At 51.5% G+C, this 23,782-nt stretch overlaps 10 protein-coding genes across 10 annotated transcripts; 5 read left to right on the forward strand and 5 right to left on the reverse strand.

The window, feature by feature from the left end:
• Positions 1-1,989: 1,989 nt before the first annotated feature.
• BU25DRAFT_426563 (phosphoglycerate mutase-like protein) lies at positions 1,990-3,087 on the reverse strand (the record flags this gene model as incomplete). Its single annotated transcript, XM_033708428.1, has 2 exons — positions 1,990-2,171; positions 2,226-3,087. 2 exons carry the CDS (start codon positions 3,085-3,087, stop codon positions 1,990-1,992), a joined length of 1,044 nt encoding a protein of 347 aa, XP_033555476.1.
• A 341-nt stretch (positions 3,088-3,428) lies between these two features.
• Positions 3,429-5,101, forward strand: BU25DRAFT_239652 (WD domain-containing protein). The gene is made up of 2 exons (XM_033701506.1): positions 3,429-4,044; positions 4,098-5,101. Exons 1-2 carry the CDS (start codon positions 3,695-3,697, stop codon positions 5,014-5,016), a joined length of 1,269 nt encoding a protein of 422 aa, XP_033555477.1. The 5' UTR covers positions 3,429-3,694; the 3' UTR covers positions 5,017-5,101.
• A 4,602-nt stretch (positions 5,102-9,703) lies between these two features.
• BU25DRAFT_443845 (uncharacterized protein) lies at positions 9,704-11,053 on the forward strand (the record flags this gene model as incomplete). The annotated part of the gene is made up of 3 exons (XM_033709386.1): positions 9,704-9,900; positions 9,951-10,506; positions 10,557-11,053. The coding sequence occupies exons 1-3, from the start codon at positions 9,751-9,753 to the stop codon at positions 11,051-11,053; spliced, it is 1,203 nt and encodes a 400-aa protein (XP_033555478.1). The 5' UTR covers positions 9,704-9,750.
• Positions 11,054-11,550: 497 nt separating this feature from the next.
• BU25DRAFT_416197 (uncharacterized protein) lies at positions 11,551-11,929 on the reverse strand. Its single transcript, XM_033707723.1, has one exon. The coding sequence runs from the start codon at positions 11,771-11,773 to the stop codon at positions 11,588-11,590; it is 186 nt and encodes a 61-aa protein (XP_033555479.1). The 5' UTR covers positions 11,774-11,929; the 3' UTR covers positions 11,551-11,587.
• A 2,357-nt stretch (positions 11,930-14,286) lies between these two features.
• BU25DRAFT_463774 (uncharacterized protein) lies at positions 14,287-15,180 on the reverse strand (the record flags this gene model as incomplete). Its single annotated transcript, XM_033710629.1, has 1 exon — positions 14,287-15,180. One exon carries the CDS (start codon positions 15,178-15,180, stop codon positions 14,287-14,289), a length of 894 nt encoding a protein of 297 aa, XP_033555480.1.
• On the reverse strand, positions 14,831-16,910 carry BU25DRAFT_239676 (uncharacterized protein). Its single transcript, XM_033701507.1, has one exon. The coding sequence runs from the start codon at positions 16,720-16,722 to the stop codon at positions 15,223-15,225; it is 1,500 nt and encodes a 499-aa protein (XP_033555481.1). The 5' UTR covers positions 16,723-16,910; the 3' UTR covers positions 14,831-15,222.
• Positions 16,911-17,099: 189 nt separating this feature from the next.
• BU25DRAFT_463776 (uncharacterized protein) lies at positions 17,100-18,366 on the reverse strand (the record flags this gene model as incomplete). Its single annotated transcript, XM_033710630.1, has 3 exons — positions 17,100-17,112; positions 17,161-17,712; positions 17,765-18,366. The coding sequence occupies 3 exons, from the start codon at positions 18,364-18,366 to the stop codon at positions 17,100-17,102; spliced, it is 1,167 nt and encodes a 388-aa protein (XP_033555482.1).
• Positions 18,367-18,592: 226 nt separating this feature from the next.
• On the forward strand, positions 18,593-20,019 carry BU25DRAFT_416201 (uncharacterized protein). The gene is made up of 3 exons (XM_033707724.1): positions 18,593-18,787; positions 18,848-19,024; positions 19,352-20,019. The coding sequence occupies exons 1-3, from the start codon at positions 18,610-18,612 to the stop codon at positions 19,963-19,965; spliced, it is 969 nt and encodes a 322-aa protein (XP_033555483.1). The 5' UTR covers positions 18,593-18,609; the 3' UTR covers positions 19,966-20,019.
• A 1,423-nt stretch (positions 20,020-21,442) lies between these two features.
• BU25DRAFT_443848 (uncharacterized protein) lies at positions 21,443-23,704 on the forward strand (the record flags this gene model as incomplete). The annotated part of the gene is made up of 3 exons (XM_033709387.1): positions 21,443-21,763; positions 22,700-22,992; positions 23,186-23,704. 3 exons carry the CDS (start codon positions 21,443-21,445, stop codon positions 23,262-23,264), a joined length of 693 nt encoding a protein of 230 aa, XP_033555484.1. The 3' UTR covers positions 23,265-23,704.
• Positions 23,327-23,614, forward strand: BU25DRAFT_311756 (uncharacterized protein; the record flags this gene model as incomplete). The annotated part of the gene is made up of 1 exon (XM_033702144.1): positions 23,327-23,614. A coding segment is annotated over one exon (288 nt), but the record flags the coding sequence as incomplete, so codon positions are not given.
• Positions 23,705-23,782: the final 78 nt, after the last annotated feature.

Raw genomic sequence — 23,782 nt, forward strand, 5'->3', positions numbered from 1 at the left:
CGAGCATCGTACCATGTTCGTTGACGAGCATCACGTCATGCTCGTTGACGAGCACTCACGTGACCTTGCTCGTTGACGAGCTCTGTCACGTGTGTCAGCTCGGCTGAGAGCAATCCCCTAGGCGCCGGCCGGGCGGCCTTGTCCTGCTGCGCCTTCCCCCAGGCCTCCGTGTTTGGTTGGCGGTTACTTATTGCTTGTCGTCCTATCGTGGGGCGTAGGATCGTAACAGCCGTGTTGGCAATACTCAGTACAATCAATATACTTGCCACAGTCAGTATACTCAACACAAGCAGTATACTCAGTGCAATCGGTATACTTGGTACGAGCAGTATACTTGGCACGGTCAGTATACTCAACACGAGCAGTATACTCGGTACAATCAGTATACTTGGTACAATCAGTATACTCAGTACCAAGCAAACCAAGCAATCTGAGCAATCCTCTGCTCATGTATACAGCAAGTAGACACGCTGGGGGCCTAGCTGGGGATATCAACTGCTCCTTGAGATAGATGTATTGGTGGAAGGAAGATTCAGGCTTGTTGGAGATAGGGGTGTAGAAGAGACTAAGCAGGGAAATACCACAAGTGATAGAAGGATAGAAGATGAAGAAGGGATCAAGTGTGGGATATGTTACAATCCTATGTCCTGCGATAGGACGGCAGAGCAATAAGTAACCACCAACCAAACATGGGGACCTGGGGGAAGGTGCAGCACAACAAGGCCACCTGGTGGGTGCCTGATGGGTTCAAGCAGGCCCACGTGACAAGCTTGTCAACAAGCATGGTACGATGCTCGTCAACGAGCAGGACCTGGTGGACTATATATTGTAAGGGATACAATGTAAGAGATACAACCAGAAGCTGAGGTGAACCCTCCTGTACCAAACTGTCTCCACTGGGAGACCAAAGGGTGCCCAACAAGGCCTTGCTAAGCAAGGCCACCTATCCACAGGATGTGTTGGTAGAATAGAACGACAGATAGAAATCTTGATTATTGATTGATTGATTGATTGGTTGGTTGGACTAACAGTATCCCTGAGACTATGACCTTTGATCACATTGAACGCGATACTGAACCGATCGGCTGTCACCGCCCGGATGCTTCCCATACCAGAGGATTCCTGGGTTGGGAGGCCTGCCCTCGCCACTTCTCGCTGCAGCGACAATGCATCAGCTGAGTCTGTTGCAAACGGGAACTCTTCAGCTAGTAGGTTGTCCAACCATTCTCTTTTTGAGATGCATTCGCTTTCTAGGTTTTTCCGGCTCCTTGAGGGTAACCCATAGGCGAAGTGGGCCCTCAAGTTCATCGTCCCATAGACATGCGTTTGCGTCTTTGAAGAAGCCTCGTAAACGCAGAGATGCCTGAGTAGGCAGAGGATATGACCTGTGGTTCTTGTGGTTCGGCACGGCAGTCCACTTTTTGCACGACGCTTGCTATATCTTCTACTCTTTCATCTTTCTGAAGGTTGAGGTTCTTGAGGTGACCTTTGACACTAGCCCAGGACCAGGGTGACGCTGTGAAATTCAGTAGAGTAGAGTCGAGAAGGGCAATCCAAGTCACCTGTGAACGATCCTGATCGCTGCCCTGGTGGGCCGCGTTGCGTGTCACTTCCTCCAAATAGCGGCGAACCGGCTGTACAAACATTCCACGTTAGTTCTCTCCACATGTTTCGCCACCATATACCCGCTAGTTGATAAGCGATGGAATAAGCTGAGGCGACTTGGATCAAGTGGTTCGTTGAAGGTGAGGAAGACTCGAGGCTACGTTGACCTATCGAGTATATGTGGATGTGTTGACTCCGCCTGCGTAATGGTGTACTTACAGCGTCCGGATATCGGCTACGTGTGAGTCTCGATAGCCACTTGCATAGATTAGTCAAAGGTATCGAAAGACACAGAAGGATGACAATTCAGTGCGGAAATCCTGCACGTAAACACTTCATTAAACCTGCTGGGCTGAGATCTTTACATTGTACTATACGGTCCATCTAGAGACAGCACGAGCAGTCATTGCAGCTCGAATCGCGAATTGTCGGCGGCGCAGTGCACGTAGCTTGAGAGTTCCAGGGCACAGTAGTCGTTGCGGGCGCATCACCACTAAGCGTGGTCTGCTTGACCAGAACAGGTATCGCAGCACCAGTAGCGAGCTTGAAGACGCGGTGGCCGAGGACTGTTGTTGTGTTAGCTGCTGTCCTCATGTTCCATTGTCGTCTATGACACATACCTCGCAGCAAGCTACTGATCTCTCCGGAGTGAGAAGTAACCGAGATGTACGTGCTATCGTCGTTGCTGAAGATGTCGTCAAGCACGGCCTTGGAACGGATGTCCTGGTCAGCCGAAGGCTCGGCCATAAGCTCCTTCCAGTACGGGTCGTTCTCGGGAAAGCCCTTCTCGAACTTGTAGCTGGGAAAGTTCTGGTGGATGTACGTCTTGTTGCTGCGACGGTCACAGGTGTGCGCGCTGATGCCCTCGCGTAGGAACTCCTTGATGGTTGGCACGAAGGGTGACTTCTTCGGCAGAGTCAGGTTTGAGAAAGTAATCTTAGCGGTGTCGAGGCAGCGGTACAGAGGGCTGGTGTAGTACGACTCGGGAGGAGTGATCTTCTCGTCGTTGATCAGGTGCTTCCAGAAAGTGTTCACGTCTTGGGCCTGCTTGATACCGTCTTGAGTGAGCTTCGCGTCGGCCCAGGTGACAGTGCCGTTGCCGTCCAGTTCAGACCAGTAGCAGTTCCATGCTGGGGTGCCGAAGTATGTCTCAGCGGCGTTATGGAAGCCCTCGCCGTGACGACCGAGGAAGAGCAGGGAGTAACGGGTCTTCTTCTCCTTGTTCAGGCTTTTGATGTACTTGTTGAGGCGCTGCCATTGTGTAGCATACTTGCTGTCCGGACTCTTGGGGTCGCTGGGGTATGTGCGGTTGATCAGGCCAAAGTTGGAGTCGATGAAGTTGAAGGTGCTAGGATCAGTGCTGTTGTCGTCTTGTTGAAAGATACCCGTGACGACCTCGTACTTGATCTGCTTCTTTTGCGAAGCGGCATCGACCATGGAGGCAGCGGCCAGAAGGCCGTAGAGGAGCGATGACGCAATCATCTCGACGAGCGTGGTGTTGTACGGAGAGAATGGCGATGTCAACAATGGAAGCTCCATGAGCTCTCTTATGAGCATGCTCGAATTCGACGCTGTTCCTCCGTCTGTACAGCCGTTGGCGAAGGCTTGCCCTCCGCGGACATGGGTGAGGTTGACAGCCAATCACTAGGAAACGTGATCCGGACATACTGCCGTTCGAGGTACCACGCATCCACATCACCACCGTCTTTCAGGGTCACCGTGGGTCGAGATATCGGTTGTGCTGGTGATGATGGGACGGAAGAAATTTGTCGATATTCGTGAAGATGCGTGGTCTGACAAGAGGATGTGATTGGGAAGGGAGGCTCTGAAGGATGCAGCTGTGGAAGCCATAACCCACGCGGCCAACCACCAGCAACCCGGTCCACGGCACGTCGTGATCGAAAGCATGTGCAGATATACTGTAGCACAGACACAAGGTGGGGTTGTTCCGTGGTGGTGGAGGTGGTACCTGCCAAGATGGTTCGGCTCGACCTGGCCTGCGCAAGCTCGCTCCACAGAAAAGATGTGTGGATGAAGCTGGCGCAGAGCGCTCTTTGACGGCGACGACACCTGCACCGCCGCCGCCAATATGTTCGAGAATGTGTGCGCCATTCCGCTCGACTATGATCTGTTCGCACAGGCGATTCACCCAGAAGAGCCCGTTGTCGCAGTAGGTCTCGCGTCAGGGCACGTGCAGACCTACAGGCTGCCAGGCAGCGCCGGCGACGACAGCGACCATGAGGCGACTCTAGCTTCGGAGAGCGGATTTGGGCACATCGACACAGTATGGAAGACGCGGCGACACAAGGGAAGCTGCAGGACGCTTGGCTTCAGCGTCGACGGCTCGCAGTTGTATTCGGCTGGCACCGACGGCATCGTGAAGGTCGCGGACTCGACTACTGGGCAGGTCACAGCCAAGATTGCTGTCCCCCTTGACCCGTACGCCTACACGGTCACGATGCAGTACCCGGACGATATACTGACCTCAGCAGCGCCAACGGCGGCATCGACGCGCCCACTCTCGTCCACGCCCTCTCCCCCCAGTCCCTCATCCTCGCAACCGACTCGTCCGCCCTGCACATCTACGATATGCGCGACCTCGGCACAAAGAAATCGCCCAAGCCGCAAGCCACACACCGTCCCCACGACGACTACATCTCCTCTCTCACGCCCCTCCCTCCCTCAGAAGCAAGCACAAGCGGGTTCAGCAAGCAATGGGTCACAACCGGCGGCAGCACATTAGCCGTAACTGATCTGCGAAGAGGCGTCATGGTGCGCTCCGAAGACCAGGAAGAAGAGCTGCTCAGTTCCATCATCGTGTCTGGACTGTCAAAGAAGGGCTCGAATGTGGGCGAGAAGGTGCTGGTTGGTGGAGGAAATGGCGTGCTCACGCTCTGGGAGCGCGGTGTCTGGGACGACCAAGACGAGCGCATCACCGTCGACCGCTCCAAGGGAGGCGGCGAGAGCTTAGATGCGCTTGCCCTGCTACCTGCGGGTGTAGGACCAGGCGGTAAGATCGTAGCTGTTGGCCTGGGCAACGGTGACTTGTGCTTTGTCAAGATTGGGCAGAACAAGGTCATTGCAACGCTGAAGCACGATGAACTGGCGCAAGAGGGAGTGATCGGGTTAGGCTTTGATGTTACAGGCAGGATGATCAGTGGTGGCGGAAAGACAGTCAAGGTCTGGGGCGAGAAGGGTGCACTAGGTGCCACTGATGACGATGAGGAGGAAGCAGAGGAGGGCGAGAGAGAGACGAAGCGGGATCACGAGAGTGATGAGGATAAGGACAGTGATGAGGACATGGACGATAGCAGCGACGAAGAGCAGCAGAGCAAGCGCAAGAAGAGGAAGAGGAACAAGGGCAAGCAGCAGAAGGGACATGGTATCCTCCAGTTTTCTGGATTGGATTAGACGAGCCTCAGTATACCACATTGTCTGTCAGTCATACTAGGACATGAGAAGCTCATGTTGAGAGCTCTTACTTGCAATTAACGGCGAACAATGCCCATCGTTGTGACTTATGGAGAGGCTCACGGTGCGTTTAGCGACATGCACTTGCTAGCCGTACAGTCGAGCTACAATGTATCAGTATCAGTTGATCATTGACCGAGTTCAAGTTCTTCTTCTACGCCGTCGACCTCTTCGTGCGCACTCGTTCCTGCCAGAGAGTGGATGTATGCTGAAGAGCTCTTGTCAGCAACGTACGAGCTGCAATATTATCACCCGTAGCTCGTCCACATGTAAAACAACGGGATAGGGAGTGCTCGGGGCTACGGCGGGCGGTCTCCAGATGCAAAATTCAAAGGTCTTCACGTGCGCCCACATGTCAAGGGCGACATACCGACATTTTGGCCTTGAACCGTCAGCAAGAAAAAAAGTGACCACGCAAAGTATGCATCCGGTATCAAGCGTTGAGACTGCTGGTATGTATGCAAACAAGATGGCTGCCTACAACTTGATCACGGCAGAGCTTTCAGTCCATTGAGAACCAGTGAAGCTGTCAAATTTTATGAGGGTGGCTTTAATGACTTCGTCCTGTTCTTCACTCGTCTAGCACATTGCTCCGAGCGCCAGCCTCACTGTCCCGAGCGCCGCAATATCGTACGATGTTTGTATGTCTCCGAGGTCGATACCTGTTGTTCCGTGAAGTTGCATCGATGCCATCAATCCCCCATAGGAAGAGGCGTGTTATAGCAAGGGCGACCTGAATGTGGCGCGCGGAAGGATCTGGCCGAGCCTGAAGATCGACGGTGCGGGTCTGGCTTGCTGTATGCACAGGGCCCAGGGTACAATGGTTGTGGCTGCGACGAGAATGCAGTTCGTGCAGAGTATTGAGCTGCAGTATTCATGGTGGAAAGGCTCCGAGGCTTGAAGCGGAGTGTGTGCCCTTGATCGGTGATCGGTAGAGATTTCATCCAAGGCTGGAAGAAGAATTAACGGAACTCAACCTGGTAGATTAGCAGACAATACCAGTGTGGGATTTCAGATCGTCTCTGGCATAAGTTTGTGGTGAATGTTGTGTCTGGGGTCAAGCCTACCTAACTCTATTGTGTCCAAGTGATCAGCCTGAGTGGTGGTACTTCGAAAGTATCTCACTGAAAGCATTTGGCATCACGTCTCTGAACTCTGGCGAGTTTGCTGAACCCCAGTTTAATCTGTTCACATGGGGATCAGGTGCAGATGTCTACTCATTCGGTTCATCAGGAACGTAGGCCGTTGGAGCCGATAGCTCCTTGTCATGTCCTTGAAAACAAATGCTTCAGTAGGTGCATTGCCACAGTTACCATACAGGTATACCTGATTGTCACGGCGGGATCGAAGTGGGGCCATGGGCCGTTGCGCTTCCCATCATGATCATGGCTAAGGATGATGGCTGTGAAGTGAGCAGAGCTTTCAGGAAGATCTGTTTGTTGAATACTGTGGCGGGCGCAGAGAAGTAACCGAGGTAAGCGTATTCAGTAAGACACTGTGGGTGATCAGTGAAGGTGCAGGTGTGAGGCTGGACTGTAGCTGGCGCAGCCAGGATCGAGGAAGATGGCAGAATGGAAGAGGTCCTACTTTCAATCGTCAAATGCAAGTTCACCTACTTGTTTGGCTGCCAGGGATGGAAAGTACGGAAACCAGTCTTGCAGGTCTCAGAGCCTGATCACTCGATGTACATCGTATGTCCAGGTCGAAACGTCCCTCGGTAGTCGTCGGCAGATGCTGCAGCTCATTGAAACATGCCAGCGTCCGGTAACATGGCGCCGAAGCCGTTGGCAAACAAGCAGTTCGCCTGGCTCAATCTTGGGAGGATAGTGAGCCTATAGCAATCCAGACGCGCTGGAACGGGCAGCTGTGGAAAGCGTAGCATGTGATACGCGCAGGGATCCTGCATCCGTGGGGATCAGGGTCGCATGCAGTTGCCATGTCGTACAAACCCGGTAGACAATAGTCCTGCAAGTAGCAGATACTTACAGGTACTGCTGCTTGACGAGGAAGTTGCAGCATAACCTGATCTTGACGTCTGCCAACATTGTGAACCTCTCCTCCCGATTAAGGGGTTTCTTAAAGGATTCGGATCGCGATACGCGCGACCTGCTGCGAAGAACGACCGACTTGACTGGTTGCAGTCTGATTGCTGAGTGCAGCATGGGCCGGAGCGTTGTGCTGGTATGCAGGTAAAGCGTCTGGGCAATTCTCCAAGAATCGAATGCAGACAGAAGACTGAGAATCCGGGACATAGAGAACCAATACAGCGATCGACATATGAGCTGCCAGAGCAGTGGAAGCTCCTGAACCTGCGTTGTGTTGATTGTACTCGCCAGTTTGGAGACCTGAAGAGCGGATGTTGCCGGAACTGTGTCAGTGTCGAAGTGGTTACTCTTTCCAGGTTGCGGAACCTATCTTGATAAAAACGGAAGAGGGAATATTGTGATGCGACATGGGACTTCTGCAGACAATGTCGATAATCAAGTGTCGCATCAAAGCTCGTGATAGCAAACCGTGATCGGCGTGGCTTGACCTCGTATGAAATACAACGGTCGGAAACATATCATCGTGCATATCGTCTTCCACAATTGTCGTGTGCCGAGTGATTCTAGTGTAAGAAGTGAGGGCTAAGTATAGTCAAAAACAGGTTTGCTGCAAAAGCCAGTCTCTAGAAGTGAGGTGGTGTAGAGTTCATGTCGAAACAGTTGAGATGTACTCATCCTTGCGGGCATCTAAATGTCCATCCTGGTGAACAAGGACGAGGTTACAAATAAGCATTTAGCTGCGCAACGCCAAAGTATGCGGAGAGTTTGCCCGGGCATGCTGCAGGGAACTGGATTCTGTCTTCTTGGGGAACGGAGGAAGCTCTAAACTCCTTCAATTGTGGCAGACGGGACGGCATAAACCTTAAGCAGGGATTTGATCTATGCAGCGTCAACCATGATTTGCAATTCACTCAAAATGCTGAATTATGAGCGCATAGATACATATCTGCGGAACGAAGTTGTCGTAGAGACGTATCGCGGATCGTACATTCGTTTTGTCACAGAGAATCGACAGCCAGTCGATCTCTGGTACGAGTCGATTATCGATGGGAACTGCTGGTCCTCACAGTATCGCGCACTCCACTGATCGTATCTTCGCTCCACACAAGATGATCATGTTCGTCGTCATCTATACCACAAGGTTTTGGCGAATGCTCGGCCGACTCAGGACAAAGCTCCACCTCTTTGTTCGTGACAGCGTCGAGCAGCCTGCAAAACTCAACTTCGCGCTTTGATAGATCGAACATGACGCTTTACGGACAAGTTCGGAAGCTCCGTGACGTTATTTAAGAGACGTGCCTCATCCATAAGCTCCAAACAATTGCCGTAGAGCGAAACCTGAATCACGAAACATTGGTTGAGCGTGCGTAGCTCACACAAATACTGAAGCATTCAGGTGCGGCGGTCCGCGTGCTGGAACAACCTTAACAAAGGCGGCCTTGTAATAGCGGTAGAGCCGCTGCCTCATGTAGCCGGGAGACGTACTAGCGTCTTCGCAAACTTCGTAGGTCGCCTAGTCTCACGATCGATTTTGGTACGTCAGGCCAATCAGGGCTCGTGCACTACGTGGCTGACAGAAGGTTTTGGCTGCAGCAACCGGCTCGAAAACGCAGCTGTCGTCGTCCTGCGTGGCATGCTCGCTGTATTCCGTATGCAGGTACATTATGGCTATCCTGGCGATAGAGGCGCATCAAAAGGGGAAGGATTATCGGAGAATAAATGTTCTCATTCATGTGAAATATTGAAGCAATACTGTACAGGCATCGTCGGCGTGAGTTTGCACGGCGGCGGCAAAGCAGAGGTTGGTGTTCGTTCCAAGGATCTAGATGTCTGAAGTCTTGGATGGCATGAAACTGCTGGCCATGCACGCAAGCTCCCGCGAAGTCGACATAGGAAGCGTAACCAGCGAATCTGAGAGGGGACAGTTGCTCGCGTGATTCATGCCTTCACAGCGTAGTAGAAAAAACGTAGGCGAACAAAGCTCGGGTGATGGACGCTAGTACAGAATTTCAGACTTAGCTGTCAGGTCAGCACGTGGAGCCGTAACTTCCGCTGAAAGCTGCTTCCGTGCCTTCCTCCTAGCGCATTACCATTTTGGGTGGCTCGACCGTTCTTTCCGCGGCTGGTTAGATTTAAGTTTGGTTCTGTGAGTCGGCCTGCATCTTGCCTGCATTTGCCCTGCCGTGTGCCTTGCAGCTAGAATACCTGCTAGAAGGTACCTCGGCCACTAAGAATGTCGCCGTCCGTGACTCCGGAGGTCGTGAATGGCCTCCGCTGAGCAGTGAACGTCAGCAACGGGATATCCTAGGTTTATGCAACTGCAATAGTGCCATAGCTTCTGGGAACCCAGCAACAGCCATGTCCTAAAGACTGGCTCCCAGGCTCGTCAGTAAGGATGCGCGGAAGAGACCCTTTTTGGGGTAGATATTACTCCCTGAAACGGCCGGGTCCTACATGTTCAGAACCATTGATGGATCCACTTAACGTGGCAAGTCGCAGAGGGCCGCGGTCGAGGTCCACCTCTGTCAAGATATAGAATCGACCTGACCCTTTTGGTAAACAGGTCTGGCTCTGGGGTTCTCCTCTTCTTCAAGGTCCATGCGAAAGGCAACCTCCACCAGACTACATCATGGCGATCCCTGACCGTGGACCCGAACTTATCGGAGTGAACATTGCTTTCGTGGCTACGGCTATCATTGCGAACGCGTTACGATGTATCGTTCGAGTGAAGATGGTAAAAGCGTTTGGTGTCGATGACTGGCTCATGGTTGCCTCAACAGTGAGTAGTCCTGGGCTGATTCTATGTTCGCAGTCGCTAACCATACACAGCTTTTCTTCATCGGATACATTGTTTCCTCGACAATAGGAGCATACTACGGTACTGGCCGCCATCACCGGGATCTTGAGGACTGGCAGGTCGAGAAGGCGCGAAAGTGCTGGTTCTACTGCTACCTCTTCTACTGCTGCTCTATGATCTTGTCCAAGATCTCTATCGGTTGCTTCCTGCTACGCATCTCTGTCAAACGTATTCACACCTGGATCATCTACGCCGCCATGTTCGTCTCAACCTTCGCCTGCACGGCTTTCTTCTTCGTCACACTCTTTCAGTGTCACCCCATCAGGTATTTCTGGGCGAAGAGCCTCGAGGATGGAACTTGCATCAACAACACCGTCATCATTGCTCTCGGTTTCGTTTACAGTATCTTCAGCATCATTGCCGATTTCACTTTTGCTTTGCTCCCAGCTTTTCTAGTTTGGAACCTTCAGCTGAAGAGGAGGACAAAGATTGCCCTAATTCCACTCCTTACCATGGGCTGCGTTGCCAGCGCTGCCGTTATTGCACGACTACCTTTCCTTCCAAAGCTCAACTCGCCTGACTTTCTTTGTAAGTAACTCAATGTCTTATCACGCGGCGTTGTTGCTAACGTTAACAAGGGGATACACTCGATATCGCCATCTGGTCTACGGTCGAACAAGGCCTCGCCATTACCGCTGGTAGTCTTGCAACTCTTCGTCCTCTCTTTTCTCTTGTTATGCACCAACTCGGTCTCTCGACGCGCCCTACTCAACCACGACCTTCAAACTACGGCCTACAGACCCCACCCGCCAGTCAGATGCTCAGCAGCAGACGCAAAGGAAGCAAGAACGACCTCGACATGTACAATTTGTCCAACGTTAAAGAAACACGAATATCAGACGACTCTCTTGCAAAGGATTCGAGCTTCCCCAAGTCACCGAACTGGTTCAATGGCAATGGACCTCAGAGCATGACAAAGAGCCAAGTGAGGGCTGACAATGAAAGTGAGAGGAGTTTGAGGCTCAAGAGCTCGAGAAATAGCAGCGAAGACCAGATGCACATTATGGTTTCGAGAACTTTCTGGGTCGACGAGGAGAGAGCGTCGATAGCTTCCCGAGGGCAGGGCTTCACATAATTTAATGCTGTTTTACGATTACGACACAAATATACCCCATACTTAATGTTCAATCACTTCAAGCCTCGACCCAATCTGCCAGCTCCGTGTGAGCGCATCGCCCCAGCATCATCCACTCCTCAGATCTGGGAACATCACTCACGCATGCATCACTACCTCCCTCTCCTCACACTGACCTGTATCAGGAACAAGCGACGTCTATCGCTATTCAAAACCTGGTATATATCATACACACCGCTACAGATCGAACGTCCAGATTCAGACGCAATATTGAAGTAGTAAATTGCGCTCAACAGCCCACCTACCTGATGCGGCCTGACATGTGGAGGGCACATGCAAGCACTTAATGCAAGCAATTCAGGCGTGCCGACATGTGTCAAATAACGAACATCAATTGCAGTTTGCAAGCAACCCGCAGAGGACAACACCTACCGGTCATGAGGCACAAGAAATACCACAACAAAGTTCGCAGAAGGATACTTTGCTAACTTGCAACTGTACATTACCGATTGGCTGCGCATGTATCAACAAGGACTATCGGAAGTTGAACTCTCGAGGGACAGCAATTGCATCGCCCATCGAAACACCCATCAATCCTACATCAACTGCCGGCATGTTTCTCCCGCGTGCAGTCTCCGCGTCGTGTCCCACGATGTCCCTGTATGAGTCATAGAGGCTAGATAGCCGTTTCGACTTCATACGCGCGTTTAACTTCGACATCCTGAATCCTGCATCCATTCGCGGAACGCAGCGGAGCCTCAGGATTCAGGAACGAGAACACGCAATCGCACCCCAGCAATACAATGGTAACGGATGAGTGGCTGACCTCGCCGTCCCGACTGCTTCGGAGGAATAGTAGCGATCATCCCACGCTTTTTGGGCGTGCAAGGGCCCGGCTGATCACGGCGCAGCGAACCTGACATTCAGGCACAGCCGGGGACGCCCTCAAATCGGTATTTCTGACGAGCCTGCACCACAGAACGTGCGCTCACACGGACCCGCGCTTCCCAAGCACTGAACGTCGGTTGCACGCTTCCACAGCCCTGTCTGGGCTGTCTGGGAATGAAGTGGACGCGACTCGTGGAGAAGAGCAAGTGGGGACGGGGTTTCGTCTGCTTTGAGGACACAGCGGCCAGGGTGCCAGGATTTGAAGACCCAACGTGCGAGGGTTTCGGCTGTTGAACACAGGTGAGGTGACAGAGCGTTGGGATGCATTTAACTGCCGCTAAGATGCCCATGTTTACTCAACTATTGATTCGATAATATCGTGTCAAATCGATAATATCGTGTCTTCGAATCTGCCAAAGTCGATGTTCAGGTGTTGCGTTCTGTTCCTTCACCCGCGAACAAAGCCTTTGTTCTCTCACCTTTGCATCGCTCAACACCGTGCGAACTTGCGACACTACTTCCCGAAACCTACCTGACTCTGCGTATCTGTGATTTGGAAGAGCCGCACGTCACTTACCGCACCGGCCAGCGGCGCGCACGGTGGCGTGCGGTAGCACTGCGGTAGCGTACCAAGATCAGGCTGAACGCGGCGCATCCTATTGGCTGGCGCCATCGTGATCTCCGGCAGTCAGGTCTGGTCTCATGGCGCTTTCCATACGGTTGGATTTGTTTGGGAACAATGCGGTGGTGAGGGCAATGACAAGAGGCGTGGTCAAGCCCTGGGGAGGTGAGATGTGGGCGAGGCTGCATCTTGGAGAGTACCGCAAGTGTACCAGAGGTGAGTGTGGAAGTGCCGGGACAAGTGCTCGGTACTAGGGGTGTTCGAGAAGGTCCACAGACGCAAGACGGAAGTATATCCAGCTATTCAATAAGCCCCGTTGGGATCACACCTCCTATGGTTGCATCTCGCTTGGAGAGAGCTTTGATGACTGAGACCCATCATCTTCTGCAAGGCGTACATCAGCAGCATCCCGGAGAACTCACCGATTCCCGCTACAGGTTGTGGGAGAAAACAGATCCTGGCGCAGGTGGAGATTCTTTCATTCTCAAAGGCCGACAGTTTGTTGATAGCACTCAGCTCTGAGCTGCGTCTTGCTCAATATCGGAGATCATTTCCACGTTTGCGGGAAGTAATTTTTTAAACAACCCTCACTGACCTGTTAAGCTTTCAGGCATCTACGTTTCCGCTAGCATAGCATCGACAGCGCCATGTGGCTTACAGCCTCCGGCTAGGTACAGCTGAGTTCCATAGGCCCAGCTTTGTTCGAGACTGGAGGCCATCAAAATTACTTTTGCGAGGCTGCTGTGTTCTTGTCGACTAGATGGACCGTACTTGTGGTGGAGCACAATGTATCTTGATGCAGACGGTCTGTAGCCACGGCCTTTCGATGTTCATTTCGATGTGGTCTAACGAGGTCAAGTGAGGTTTGGAGCATTTATCTTGTTTGGGACACTGTTAATTTCGTAGTTCCAAGAGACAACGGTCAGCCAGAGCAGCGCATTCCGAGTTCATTAGGTTTCTGGATGCTTGGTAAGGGATATCATCTGCTTTTGTATCGAACTGAATGGCTTTCATGCCAGGCTGGCCATACCGAGGTTTTCTCTTCCTCCCAAGGACGTAGAACTGACTTCTACATTTCACCTCTCAGTTGTTTCTGCCATGATCACTTTGGCCAGTTTTGACTTCGCATCCACTCTCATTTCGAACGATCTTGAGGAGATCGGTGTTATCGGCCCAGGATTACTTACTTACAACAACAGACAATCAAACCAAAGCGATCGACTGAAATCGAGCCATCTTAACTGTTAACTGGTGACTCACATCGGTGACTCATCGTCGCAAGACTTGAACTCCACCTCTTCGTCAACCGTCGAACTCCACTCTAAACTATGTCCGCAGCTCTCCTTCAAGGAGTCTGTTTTGCATCCTCATTTGATCGCCACAGTCTACAACCATTATCGGCGCCTTGCGAAATGTACGAAACCCCCTGGATTTTGGCTCAATATCACCAAGCATACGTCACAGGTGGGCGAGAGCTTCTGAGTGGCTAGCTAAGGCTGGTTGATAGGATGGGTGACAGTCTGGGTGACAGGACGCAAGGCAGAACGTAGGATACTTTAGGGAACCAAGACAATTAACCACTCACGTATGTGCCCTGCATGCTATACTGTGGTACATACAGCGACTGTGCCAAAATTCAGGCGGGTCGTACATTTCGCAAACGATTGTATTGCCCCTACCGACCCAACACCCACGCGTTACCTGCCGGCGAACGCATCACTTTTCAAACGAAACGATGTCTTTCCCCACCGGCTTGAGAGACTCGTTTCGTCCTCGATCCCAGCCTCTTGTCCTCTTCCTCGTCATCACCAAACCACTCTCTCACATCCTCCTCTTCCCCATCTTGATCCCAAACCGCACTCCCCCTCCTCTCTAGCGCCCTTCCCTGTTTCGCCCTCCTATACTCCCCCGTAAATGGACTATCCTCTCCCCCGAAATTCGTCCAGTGCTCAAGCAGGGAAGCAGCCGAATCTGCCTTTAACATCATCTTCCCCTTCCCCTGATTAACATGATAACTCCGCAATGTCCTTACACTCAAGAAACTGTGCCTCCGCTTGACACCAACCCCCATAGCATCAATCCTTGACGCCGCTGTAGTGGCGTGTTTGAGCTCCATGTGCGAATGGGACAGCATATGCTCTGCCTTCTCGAAGTCCTTCATGGTTTGCCAGTCTGTGTTGCAGAACGGACAGATGGGCCTCATGGCAGTGTTGTTTATATCCAGTGGGGAGATGGGTCCGCCATTTATTTCAGTCTTCGATGAAGTGGCGATTGGAGAGGGCAGTACTATACGCGGCGAGTACATGGAGCTGATGTTGTCAAGCCAGGCCCATACGCGCTTCTCTTTTGGGTGCATCATGATGTCCATATTATCGCGGCGGTGGAGAGCTTGCACTCTATCTTCAACTTCATCCTTGCTACCTGACGACGAGCGAGGAAGGTCCTGTCGTTCTTCGGCGGCATCATCTTCACACATCCCAACATCTTCATCGTCTACACGGGTAACGACACCCCAGAGCGCATCGTCGTCCCTCGTCCAGCTCTCTGCGCCAGTACAAGGCAGAACCTCGCACCCACACATCAGCGCAGCGATTTTCTCTACTACACACATACCCATTGCTGGTGTGACTGGCGGTGCACTGGGCAGTTCACCGCTAGATTACAGCACTGGCAGTTTTCGTGTGAAGACGGCCCATGCTTCTCCTTTGTCAACCGAGGTAGCAAAGGCTTTGTATTTTGTGAGAGTCGCGGATAGACCGTGCGTGTAAATGTCGCGCTCGATGTTTGAAGGTAAGGTAACAGGATCTGAGGAATTGGGCAAGTCGTAGCGAAGTGGAGGCACCGGTGTGAGCTTCTTGACTCTGAGTTGTGTTGGTGCCATCCGTGTGTATGCATCCACTGCTTTACCGACAGTACCTTGCTGCTTGAACGCCTCAGGGCTCCAGCTTGGATTTAAAGTCGTAGAGTCAGTCCACTCGCTCTTCCTGGCCCAAAAATAGTAGTGCGGGAGATCACAGCCAGGATCACGGACGTAGTACAAGTTGTCGATCGGCTTGTTGAAATCCTCGAGAGAAGCAAAATCAATGCCTTTCTCCCAATCAAGGTAGGCCGGCATGTAGCTTACAGCCAGTGGCCTCCACTTGCACGCCTCATACACTTCGAGAACTGCTTTGCGCTTGTTAGCCAGTCGTTGAGAAAATCTGCACTTGCGGTCGATTTGGAGATCTGTGATCCCTGGTGTTGTGTGCAGAAGCTTCGACTGTTCGTTGTACCGTTTGCGATACACAGCGTCGAGCCGCATATCCTTAGCATCATTGTAAGGAGAGAGAGAGAAGTACATGCGCCCATTCCAGCCCTGAACGATACTGCGAGCTGCCCAAGACGTAGCACACTCGATGGTCGCATAAGCTAGGAGGCCGGTCATGTGTCCATGCCGCGCAGCAGAGCGAGTGAGTGGGTCAAGAACAGGCACGTAATCTGTGTCGACGCCCGCCGGATCTTTTTGCCCCAGCAGTGTGATCTTCTCGCAGCTTTGTGTCGTGATGACTTTCAGAAGTGCGTAAGTAAGCTGCATTGAGAAGTCCTTAGAACAGGCGTGCGGAGGCGCGGTCACCGGTGGCATGGTGATATATGACCATTCGAACAACCGCCGCTTACAGTCTGGCATAATGGGTGGGTTCTCAGAATTGACCGTAGTGTCGGAGCATGTGTCTTCCCAGGTCTCGTCGCTAAGCGCCTTGCCGCCTGTAACTGTGAGCTTATGTGCATCATGCCTATCTTCCACGTCCGCATCAGCGGTGTCCTCAGAGTTTGAGCTGACATCTTCTTCACATTCCCGCCTTCTACCCTTTTCCTTGTTGCGCTTTGCTCTTGCCTTTCGCCGATCCTTCTGCGCTTTGGCAGCGTCCTTAATCTCTTGCTGTCTTCTCTCCTCCTTCTCCTTTCGCTCTTGCACCGCTCTCCGCTCTGCGTTCTGCAGGTTTCGATCGTGATCAGCGAGCTTCCTTGCCACAACGCTCTTCTTGTCATCCTTGACACAGCAGCCAGCCTCTTTGACCGCTACGAGCAGCTGTTCGTGGCTATAATCGTCGTACTTTGTGTGAGTCAGATCCTCGTCCTTTACGGCGTGCTTGCTGCCTCGTCGACGCTGAGGCGCCATTTCGAATCGATTGCGAGGTTCGATATCCACCTGCTGCGTTGAGTAGAATCACTCCAGTAAGCTAGGAACGTATAGCATGCCAGCTGATGGTGCTAGTCTAAGGTCAAGCGTGGCCGTGCGATTGCTAGAGCCTTAATGGTGTAGTGCAACAAACATAGCTGTCTGAGACCCTCGATCGAGTTTCGAGACCCTTTGTCTCGGCATTGTAGCTGGTATTGTAGATGGCATCAAATTACAAAGGATATTGTCGCGACGGCGAAAGTCGTTTTTGGCTTTCTTTGTTGACCCTGTTCATTAGCTGAATGATGCGTGCAAGGCTATGTTAGGTAGCAACGTCGTCCTTGACAGGCATTAGATGTGTTTCGTATGGTCGTAAGTTAGAGTATCTCACTGCACAGTGTTAACTCGAAGCCAGTTCGATTGTTGAAAGCTACTTACAATTCCGATTTCTCTGCTAACCGCCGCTTCTCTGCTTTGACGTCAAAGAAGCCTTCCAACTCCATCCACTCTGCTGCGAATGCAGTGACTATCTTCGCCCAATCCTCTACTGTGTCCATATCCAAATGCTCTCCGTCGTCCGCGATCTCATGCCACACTCGTGGGAACGGCGATGGAATGATGTGTAGGATCTCCACGCCCCTAGCCATGAAGGGAACATGATCATCCTGCACGAAGCCGCCAATGAAGGAGTTCTCGGCCTTGTTCTCTTCATACAAGAAATGGGGCTCGGCGCGTGGCTTCTTGTTCTCGCGCCTCGCCATGCGCTCAGGGTGGTTGGGCGAGGACCTCATGAGCTTCAACTTGCGCAAACGATCCTCGACACTCGCCATGTGCTTGTATGCCCAGTGGGTGGTCTTGAAGTATGATGGCACGTGGGGACCGGCGGAGCCTAGCAGATCGAGCAGAAGGAAGAGCTCCATCGAGTCGAGGGGCGTGCGGTACGTCGAAGCGGCGGTGTGGAAGGAGGCTTCCCAGTCTTCGGCTAGAGCACTGTACCAAGTCAGCAACTCGTGATGAATCTTCAGCTTGTGCATATACTTACCGTGCGCCATACAGACTGTCTGTGTCAGTCCAGCTATGGAAGGCCTCTTCGCCGTCAAGCAACAGTATCTGCACACCCTTGTGCTCCACGTCTAGATCATCGCCCGCTTCAGTCGCCCATTTCTTCGTTAGTGCTGCGTCAAGTGTGCGCGCAGCATGCAGTAGCATGGCGCATGGCGCTGCACTGTCCGTTGCGCCAATGAAGCCCTTCGGCGTGAGCTTGCTGTCGTAGTGGGCTACCAATGCCAGGCGCGAGACATCGCCCTCGCTGGTCCCAGGCGGGTCGCGTGTCACAATGAGGTTGACAAAAGGTACCTCCTTCCCTTTGCTCACTGGTGTAGTGAAAGTCGAGTTGTGCAGCTCGATGCGCCATTCTGGAAGATTCGTCTTGAAGAAGTCGATGAAGTGTTGTCGCACGGCCGCATTGCCTTCGGTACCAGATACTCGGGGTCGCAAGATCGGTGCTAGCAGCGCTCCCGTCTTGATATTAAAGTCGTCGCCCGGGCCGGGTAGACTCCTAAGGGTATCGTCGCTGAGATCATGGTAGGCAAGACCGAGGGGGAGGAACGAAACGAGCGACAGCAGCACAAAAGCGAACAACATGATGGCAATTGGCTCACATCAGACCCTCGCACGTCCAAACGAAATCATACAAAAGCCTCCGACCAAGCAATGAGCATGTTGATGACAAGTACGAGCACCCAAGAGTACTGAATCGTGGTCACACCCCACGCCAATTTCCAGGGTCCAAGACCCATCATGTGACAGCGTGCTTCAGGGGCAAGTCTAGCCGAGCCTCCTTCCTCACGCGTCCCTCCGTCAGAGAACAATCAAACATCAGTTGAGATGCAGCCGCGACTCCTAACACTCTCGGCTGCCTTCAAAGGCTCAGCACCATGGGCGCGGAATGCACAGCAGGTCCCTAAGCTGAGAATAGCTCAGCTTCTCTGCAGGAGTTGTCTGCGGAAATTTTCCACTTCGCCAACCCTACGTGCAGCAGCTAAGAATGTAGGGAAAGATCGGAGTGAGTACCTCAACGAAGAAATCCGAGATGGTTGGTGAAGTTGATGCTGATGCTGTATAGTGTACAAGTCGAGGTTGTTGATCTATGATGCTGGCGACACGCGCACAACATGGGTGTCCTTCTGGAAAGCCATGGCATTGCTGCAATTTGGAACAACGCTCGTCTTCGCTGTACCGCCTTTATGGAATAACGAGAACCAACCTGACCCTAATCTGAGGAAAGCACAGGCTATTCTGGGTAAGAATATCTCATCTCATGTCCATCCTATCTCCAACCTTTTGCATATCTGCGCATGTGCGCTATTTCGAACTGCCCTCTTCATCCCTGATTTCTTCCGTTCTACATCTTCTTATCACCCAGGCTTTGCCCTTCTCACCTCGTCCTTTCAACTTACTCCGAGATCTCATACTTGACCCTGCTATCCATGTTGGTCACCTTAACACCCAACAATCCGACTTCTTGAATATGGCATATATTAACGGCTGCCACCTTCTATCTCTTTCAATACAAGCCCGACGTCGTGAAACTACGTTCTTGTTTTGTTCGTAAACTGACATACACCAGTTGGCGTTCTCGGCACGATCCCCACCTTAACTATGGCCTACGTGACCGCACCTTTCGTACACCAAGTCTTCCTCCAGATCCCCGAGCACGCCCGCCGCTCACGCCATAACCTGATGAACTTCGCTCGCAGTCTGAACATCCCTGCCAACGCATCCACCACCGCCAACACTAAGCTGGAATTCGTAACGCTCCGCATCTTCCCCTTTCGCAAGAACACCACTGCTTTCCTCCACGAGCTTCGCGCTTTACCACCTATGAAGTTCCGTCTCGCAAACATTGAGATCCCGAAAACGGAAGACTGGGCGCAGAAACAGCGCGAGAAGGGTATATGGAGACGAATGCTGGAAGTCGCCGCCGAACCAAGATACAAGTTCTTTGTCAAGGAGGGCAAGATGTTCACGGCGAAGACAGGGGTGCCGGGTGTGTGGGAGGAGGTTGCTATGAGGATTAAGGGGCAGACGAATAGGGAGATCAAGGAGGAGAAGGCGGCTGTTACTGGTCCTAGGGGTGCGATTAGGAGACCGGTTGTTAAGGGGCCTGTCGTGCTGAAGCGGCCACTGAAGGTGGTTGAGGAGGCGAGTGTTAGGAGGCAGACAGCTAGAAGCTCGCGGTAATTGCCCTTACTGCATAATCTGTGGATGTATGCTTAGCGAAAGCATCTCTGTAAGAATAGAAAAGTATTAACGTGTTTCCCCACCGAGCGGCCACCCCTCACCAACATTGCAACTATTACAGGCTATTACAACAATGCCACCACAACGCAACTGTCACGGGTATATACTGTTCGGTTCCCAGTACCCATATCTATTGGGTCTCTGTACCTTTTTGGTCGGTGTAGCTCAGGTGGGACCGAGCCAAGCCCTCACAGCAACACGCAATCAGCCTACAACAAAGGCACGCTATACCTTGCTGTTCAGGCTACAAAAGCTACTGTGCCTGACAGTACAAAACACGCATCTAAGGCATTTAACATCCCCCAAACTACGCTGTGAGCTCAACGTAACAGAAGGCCTGCACAACACAACTGTCAGCCTGTAAGGAGGTGCCTTGCACTATGCCTATATATTAGATACAGAGTCCAATATCAGCAGTTCTGCTGATATTGATGTACTTTTTGGCCATTTGGCGCAATGGGGCTCTACATTGTTACACAGCCCAACTCAAGCAGGCTGAGCAAGACAGAAGAGGAGGCAATAGTCACACGTATACTTGACCTAGATGCACAAGGGATAGGCACCACAAGGACTATGGTACAAGAAATGGCTAATGATCTACTTGCTGAGCATGGTGAAGGATCTGAAGGCAAGCACTGGGTAGACAGGTTCAGAATGCGTACTAAGGAGGTCAAGCTTTGACACAGCCATCCATACAATCATCAATGAGCCCTGAACAAAGACGCTATTGCAAGAAGTATACTTGGCACGGTCAGTATACTCAGCACCAAGCAATCTGAGCAATCCTCTGCTCATGTATATAGCAAGTAGACACGCTGCCCTTATGGCATTGTGTTCAACCTTGTCAATCAACTTTGTTATTGGAATCTCACTTGCTCTTGAGCCAGACAGTATACTCTGTACTACTCATTGCAACCAGTCATCACGGTCTCTGGCTAGATGGCTATTACCTTGACTATTACAAAGGCTACTACTGCCTTGCCCGGATAGTCTACCCCTGACCACCCAAGCCTTGCTTAGGTGACTGTCAACCCCTACGGCTTTCTGTACCTCTGCTCATCCCCAGGAACCCATCAAATAGTGCCTACGAGCTTTGCTTAAGGCACAAATCGCAACAGAGAGGCACTGCAGATGTTGTGGCAAGACTGGCCACAACACGCAAACCTGTACTGTAGAAATTGTAGATCTAGATGATAGCAACACTTCTGAATAGTACTGTAGGCTATAGTACGTTCTTGCGCACTGTTGTGGCATAGCTGTAATAGCCTGTAATAGTCACGATGTTGGTGAGGGGTGGCCGCTTGGTGGGGAAACACGTTACAGTACCGTGTCCGTGCACTCAACGCACCTGTTCAGTCAATGCGCACCCCACCATAATTCCATCCCCTGTTTGCACCCACCATAACTCAACACCACCATGACGATTGAAGCTGCCCTTGCAGAACTAGACGCAGCAGATTCAGATGAAGATATTTCATATACAAAGTTGGCTAAAAAACATGGGGTGTGGCGATCTACGTTGTCACGGAAAGACCAAGGCATTCATGCATCCCGTGCAGAAGAAGGACTCAATCGGCGTGCCATGCACCCACGCAATGAAGCAGAGCTTGTGGATTACATCAGAACACTCACAGAGCGACATCTTATGCCTACAAGGCAAATGATCAAGAATTTTGCAGTCCCAATACTTGGTTATGGGCCTGGTGATAGCTGGATTACTGTCACAAAGATGCTACGAGTAGGCCCTTTAGGACTCGCTAGGAGTCTAAATCAATTACTACGTACGTGTCATCCTGACATGGCTTGCAGCCAATAACAATCCACCCAGTCACACCTCATGGAACATCATGGAACCTCATGGAACCTCATGGAATCCCATGGAACCTCATGGAACCCCATGGAATCCCATGGAACATCATGGAACCTCATGGAACATCATGGAACCTCATGGAACCTCATGGAACATCATGGAACAACACAGAATCTTCCAGTTGCTGACAAATGCTGACAAATGATTACAAATGATTACAAATGCCAATGTATCTAGAACATTCCAGGAGCCAGCAGTCTGTCTATAAAGGCAGCCTGCCCTCCTGCTCAGATAACTCATGCTTGCAATTCAAAAACTCAATCCACTCCTTCAATTCACCTCAACAATTCCTTCCTCAACTCACTCCTCACTGATCCTCTGTGGTATTCCCACACTTGATCCCTTCTTTATCACTTATCCTTTTTACCACTTGTGGTATCCCCACACTTGGTCTCCTCTACACCCTTATCTCCAACAAGCCTGAACCATCCTTCCACCAATCCTTCCATCTCAGAGAGCAGTTGGTATCCCTAGCTGGCCCCCTCTCACAGTACGGTATCTAAGTAGGTACAAGTCGTTGTGTACCAAACAGAACTCTACCAGCAATAGTCTATATACTTACGTGTGGGTTCGTTTGGTTACCAGTTAATAATTGGAACTGAGTTGGATAGGTATCGGGGTTGCAAGTCCCAGAGCAGGGCTTGCAGAATTCTAATACTCCCGCTTCAGAGGTTACAGGCCCGCTCCAGAGGTGAACAGAGGTTGTACGTCCGCTTTGGAGGCGTGTAAGGACGCTGGGGATTTGGTGCGTACGGTCAGGGACAGTACGGAGCGGATCCGGATATTGTCAGGGGATCTGGACAGGATACCGTGACAATTACACGCTTTCTCAACCGCAACAAAGATACGCTCATCACAGCCTGGACCACCCCCATGGAGATGGCTCGCCATAAGGCTGATTCTGGTGCAAAATACAGCTTATACTTTGAGCTTTTGCACCGCAAAATGGGGGAATATCAAGTGGAAGCTGAAAACACATACAATATGGATGAGAAGGGCTTTGCTATTGGAGTCACAGGCAGGAGCAAGAGAGTCTTTGATAAGAAGCTGTACAACAAGAAGCAGTTCAAGCAGAGTCAACACAACAACAACAGCGAGTGGGTGACGCTATTGGCTACAGTCTGTGCTGATGGTACAGTCCTTCCTCCAGGCATTGTATTTGCAGCAACTGGCCAGGCAGTTCAAGCATCATGGGTGAAGGATATTGACCCAAAACAACACTCTGTACACTTCACAACATCTCCAAATGGATGGACAAACAATGACTTAGGGTTGACCTGGCTTGAACAGGTATTTGAGCGCTATACTCAACCCAAAGCTTGGAGAAAGTGGAGGTTACTTATCATTGATGGCCATGGGAGCCATGTAACAAAGGACTTTTTGGACTACTGTGATAGCCACAAGATCCTAGTCATGGTATTTCCTCCACACGCTACACATACTTTACAGCCATTGGATGTAGTTTGTTTCAAGCCTCTGGCTCAAAACTACACAAAGGAGCTTGATATCCGAAACCAGAAGACTCAAGGCAAAGCCCCAATTAAAAAGAGCAACTTCTTCAACCTATTCTGGAAGGCATGGACTCAAACTTTCACCAAAACGTTGGTATTGAAGTCCATCTCTGCCACAGGTATATGGCCACAAAACAGTGACATTATACTCCACCGCTTCACAACTCAGAAGCCTACAACTCCAGAACCCCAAGCAATTCAAATAAGCAACTCTGGAGAACCTGTATGGCTTAAAGCCAAGTCATTGCTTCGCTCAGCTGTGAAAGATCCACGCTCTAAAGATGTGAGAGGGGGCCAGCTGGGGATACCAACTGCTCTCTGAGATGGAAGGATTGGTGGAAGGATGGTTCAGGCTTGTTGGAGATAAGGGTGTAGA

The sequence above is a fragment of the Macroventuria anomochaeta genome (genome assembly GCF_010093625.1).
Source record: "Macroventuria anomochaeta strain CBS 525.71 unplaced genomic scaffold BU25scaffold_57, whole genome shotgun sequence".
NCBI classification, from domain to species: domain Eukaryota; kingdom Fungi; phylum Ascomycota; class Dothideomycetes; order Pleosporales; family Didymellaceae; genus Macroventuria; species Macroventuria anomochaeta.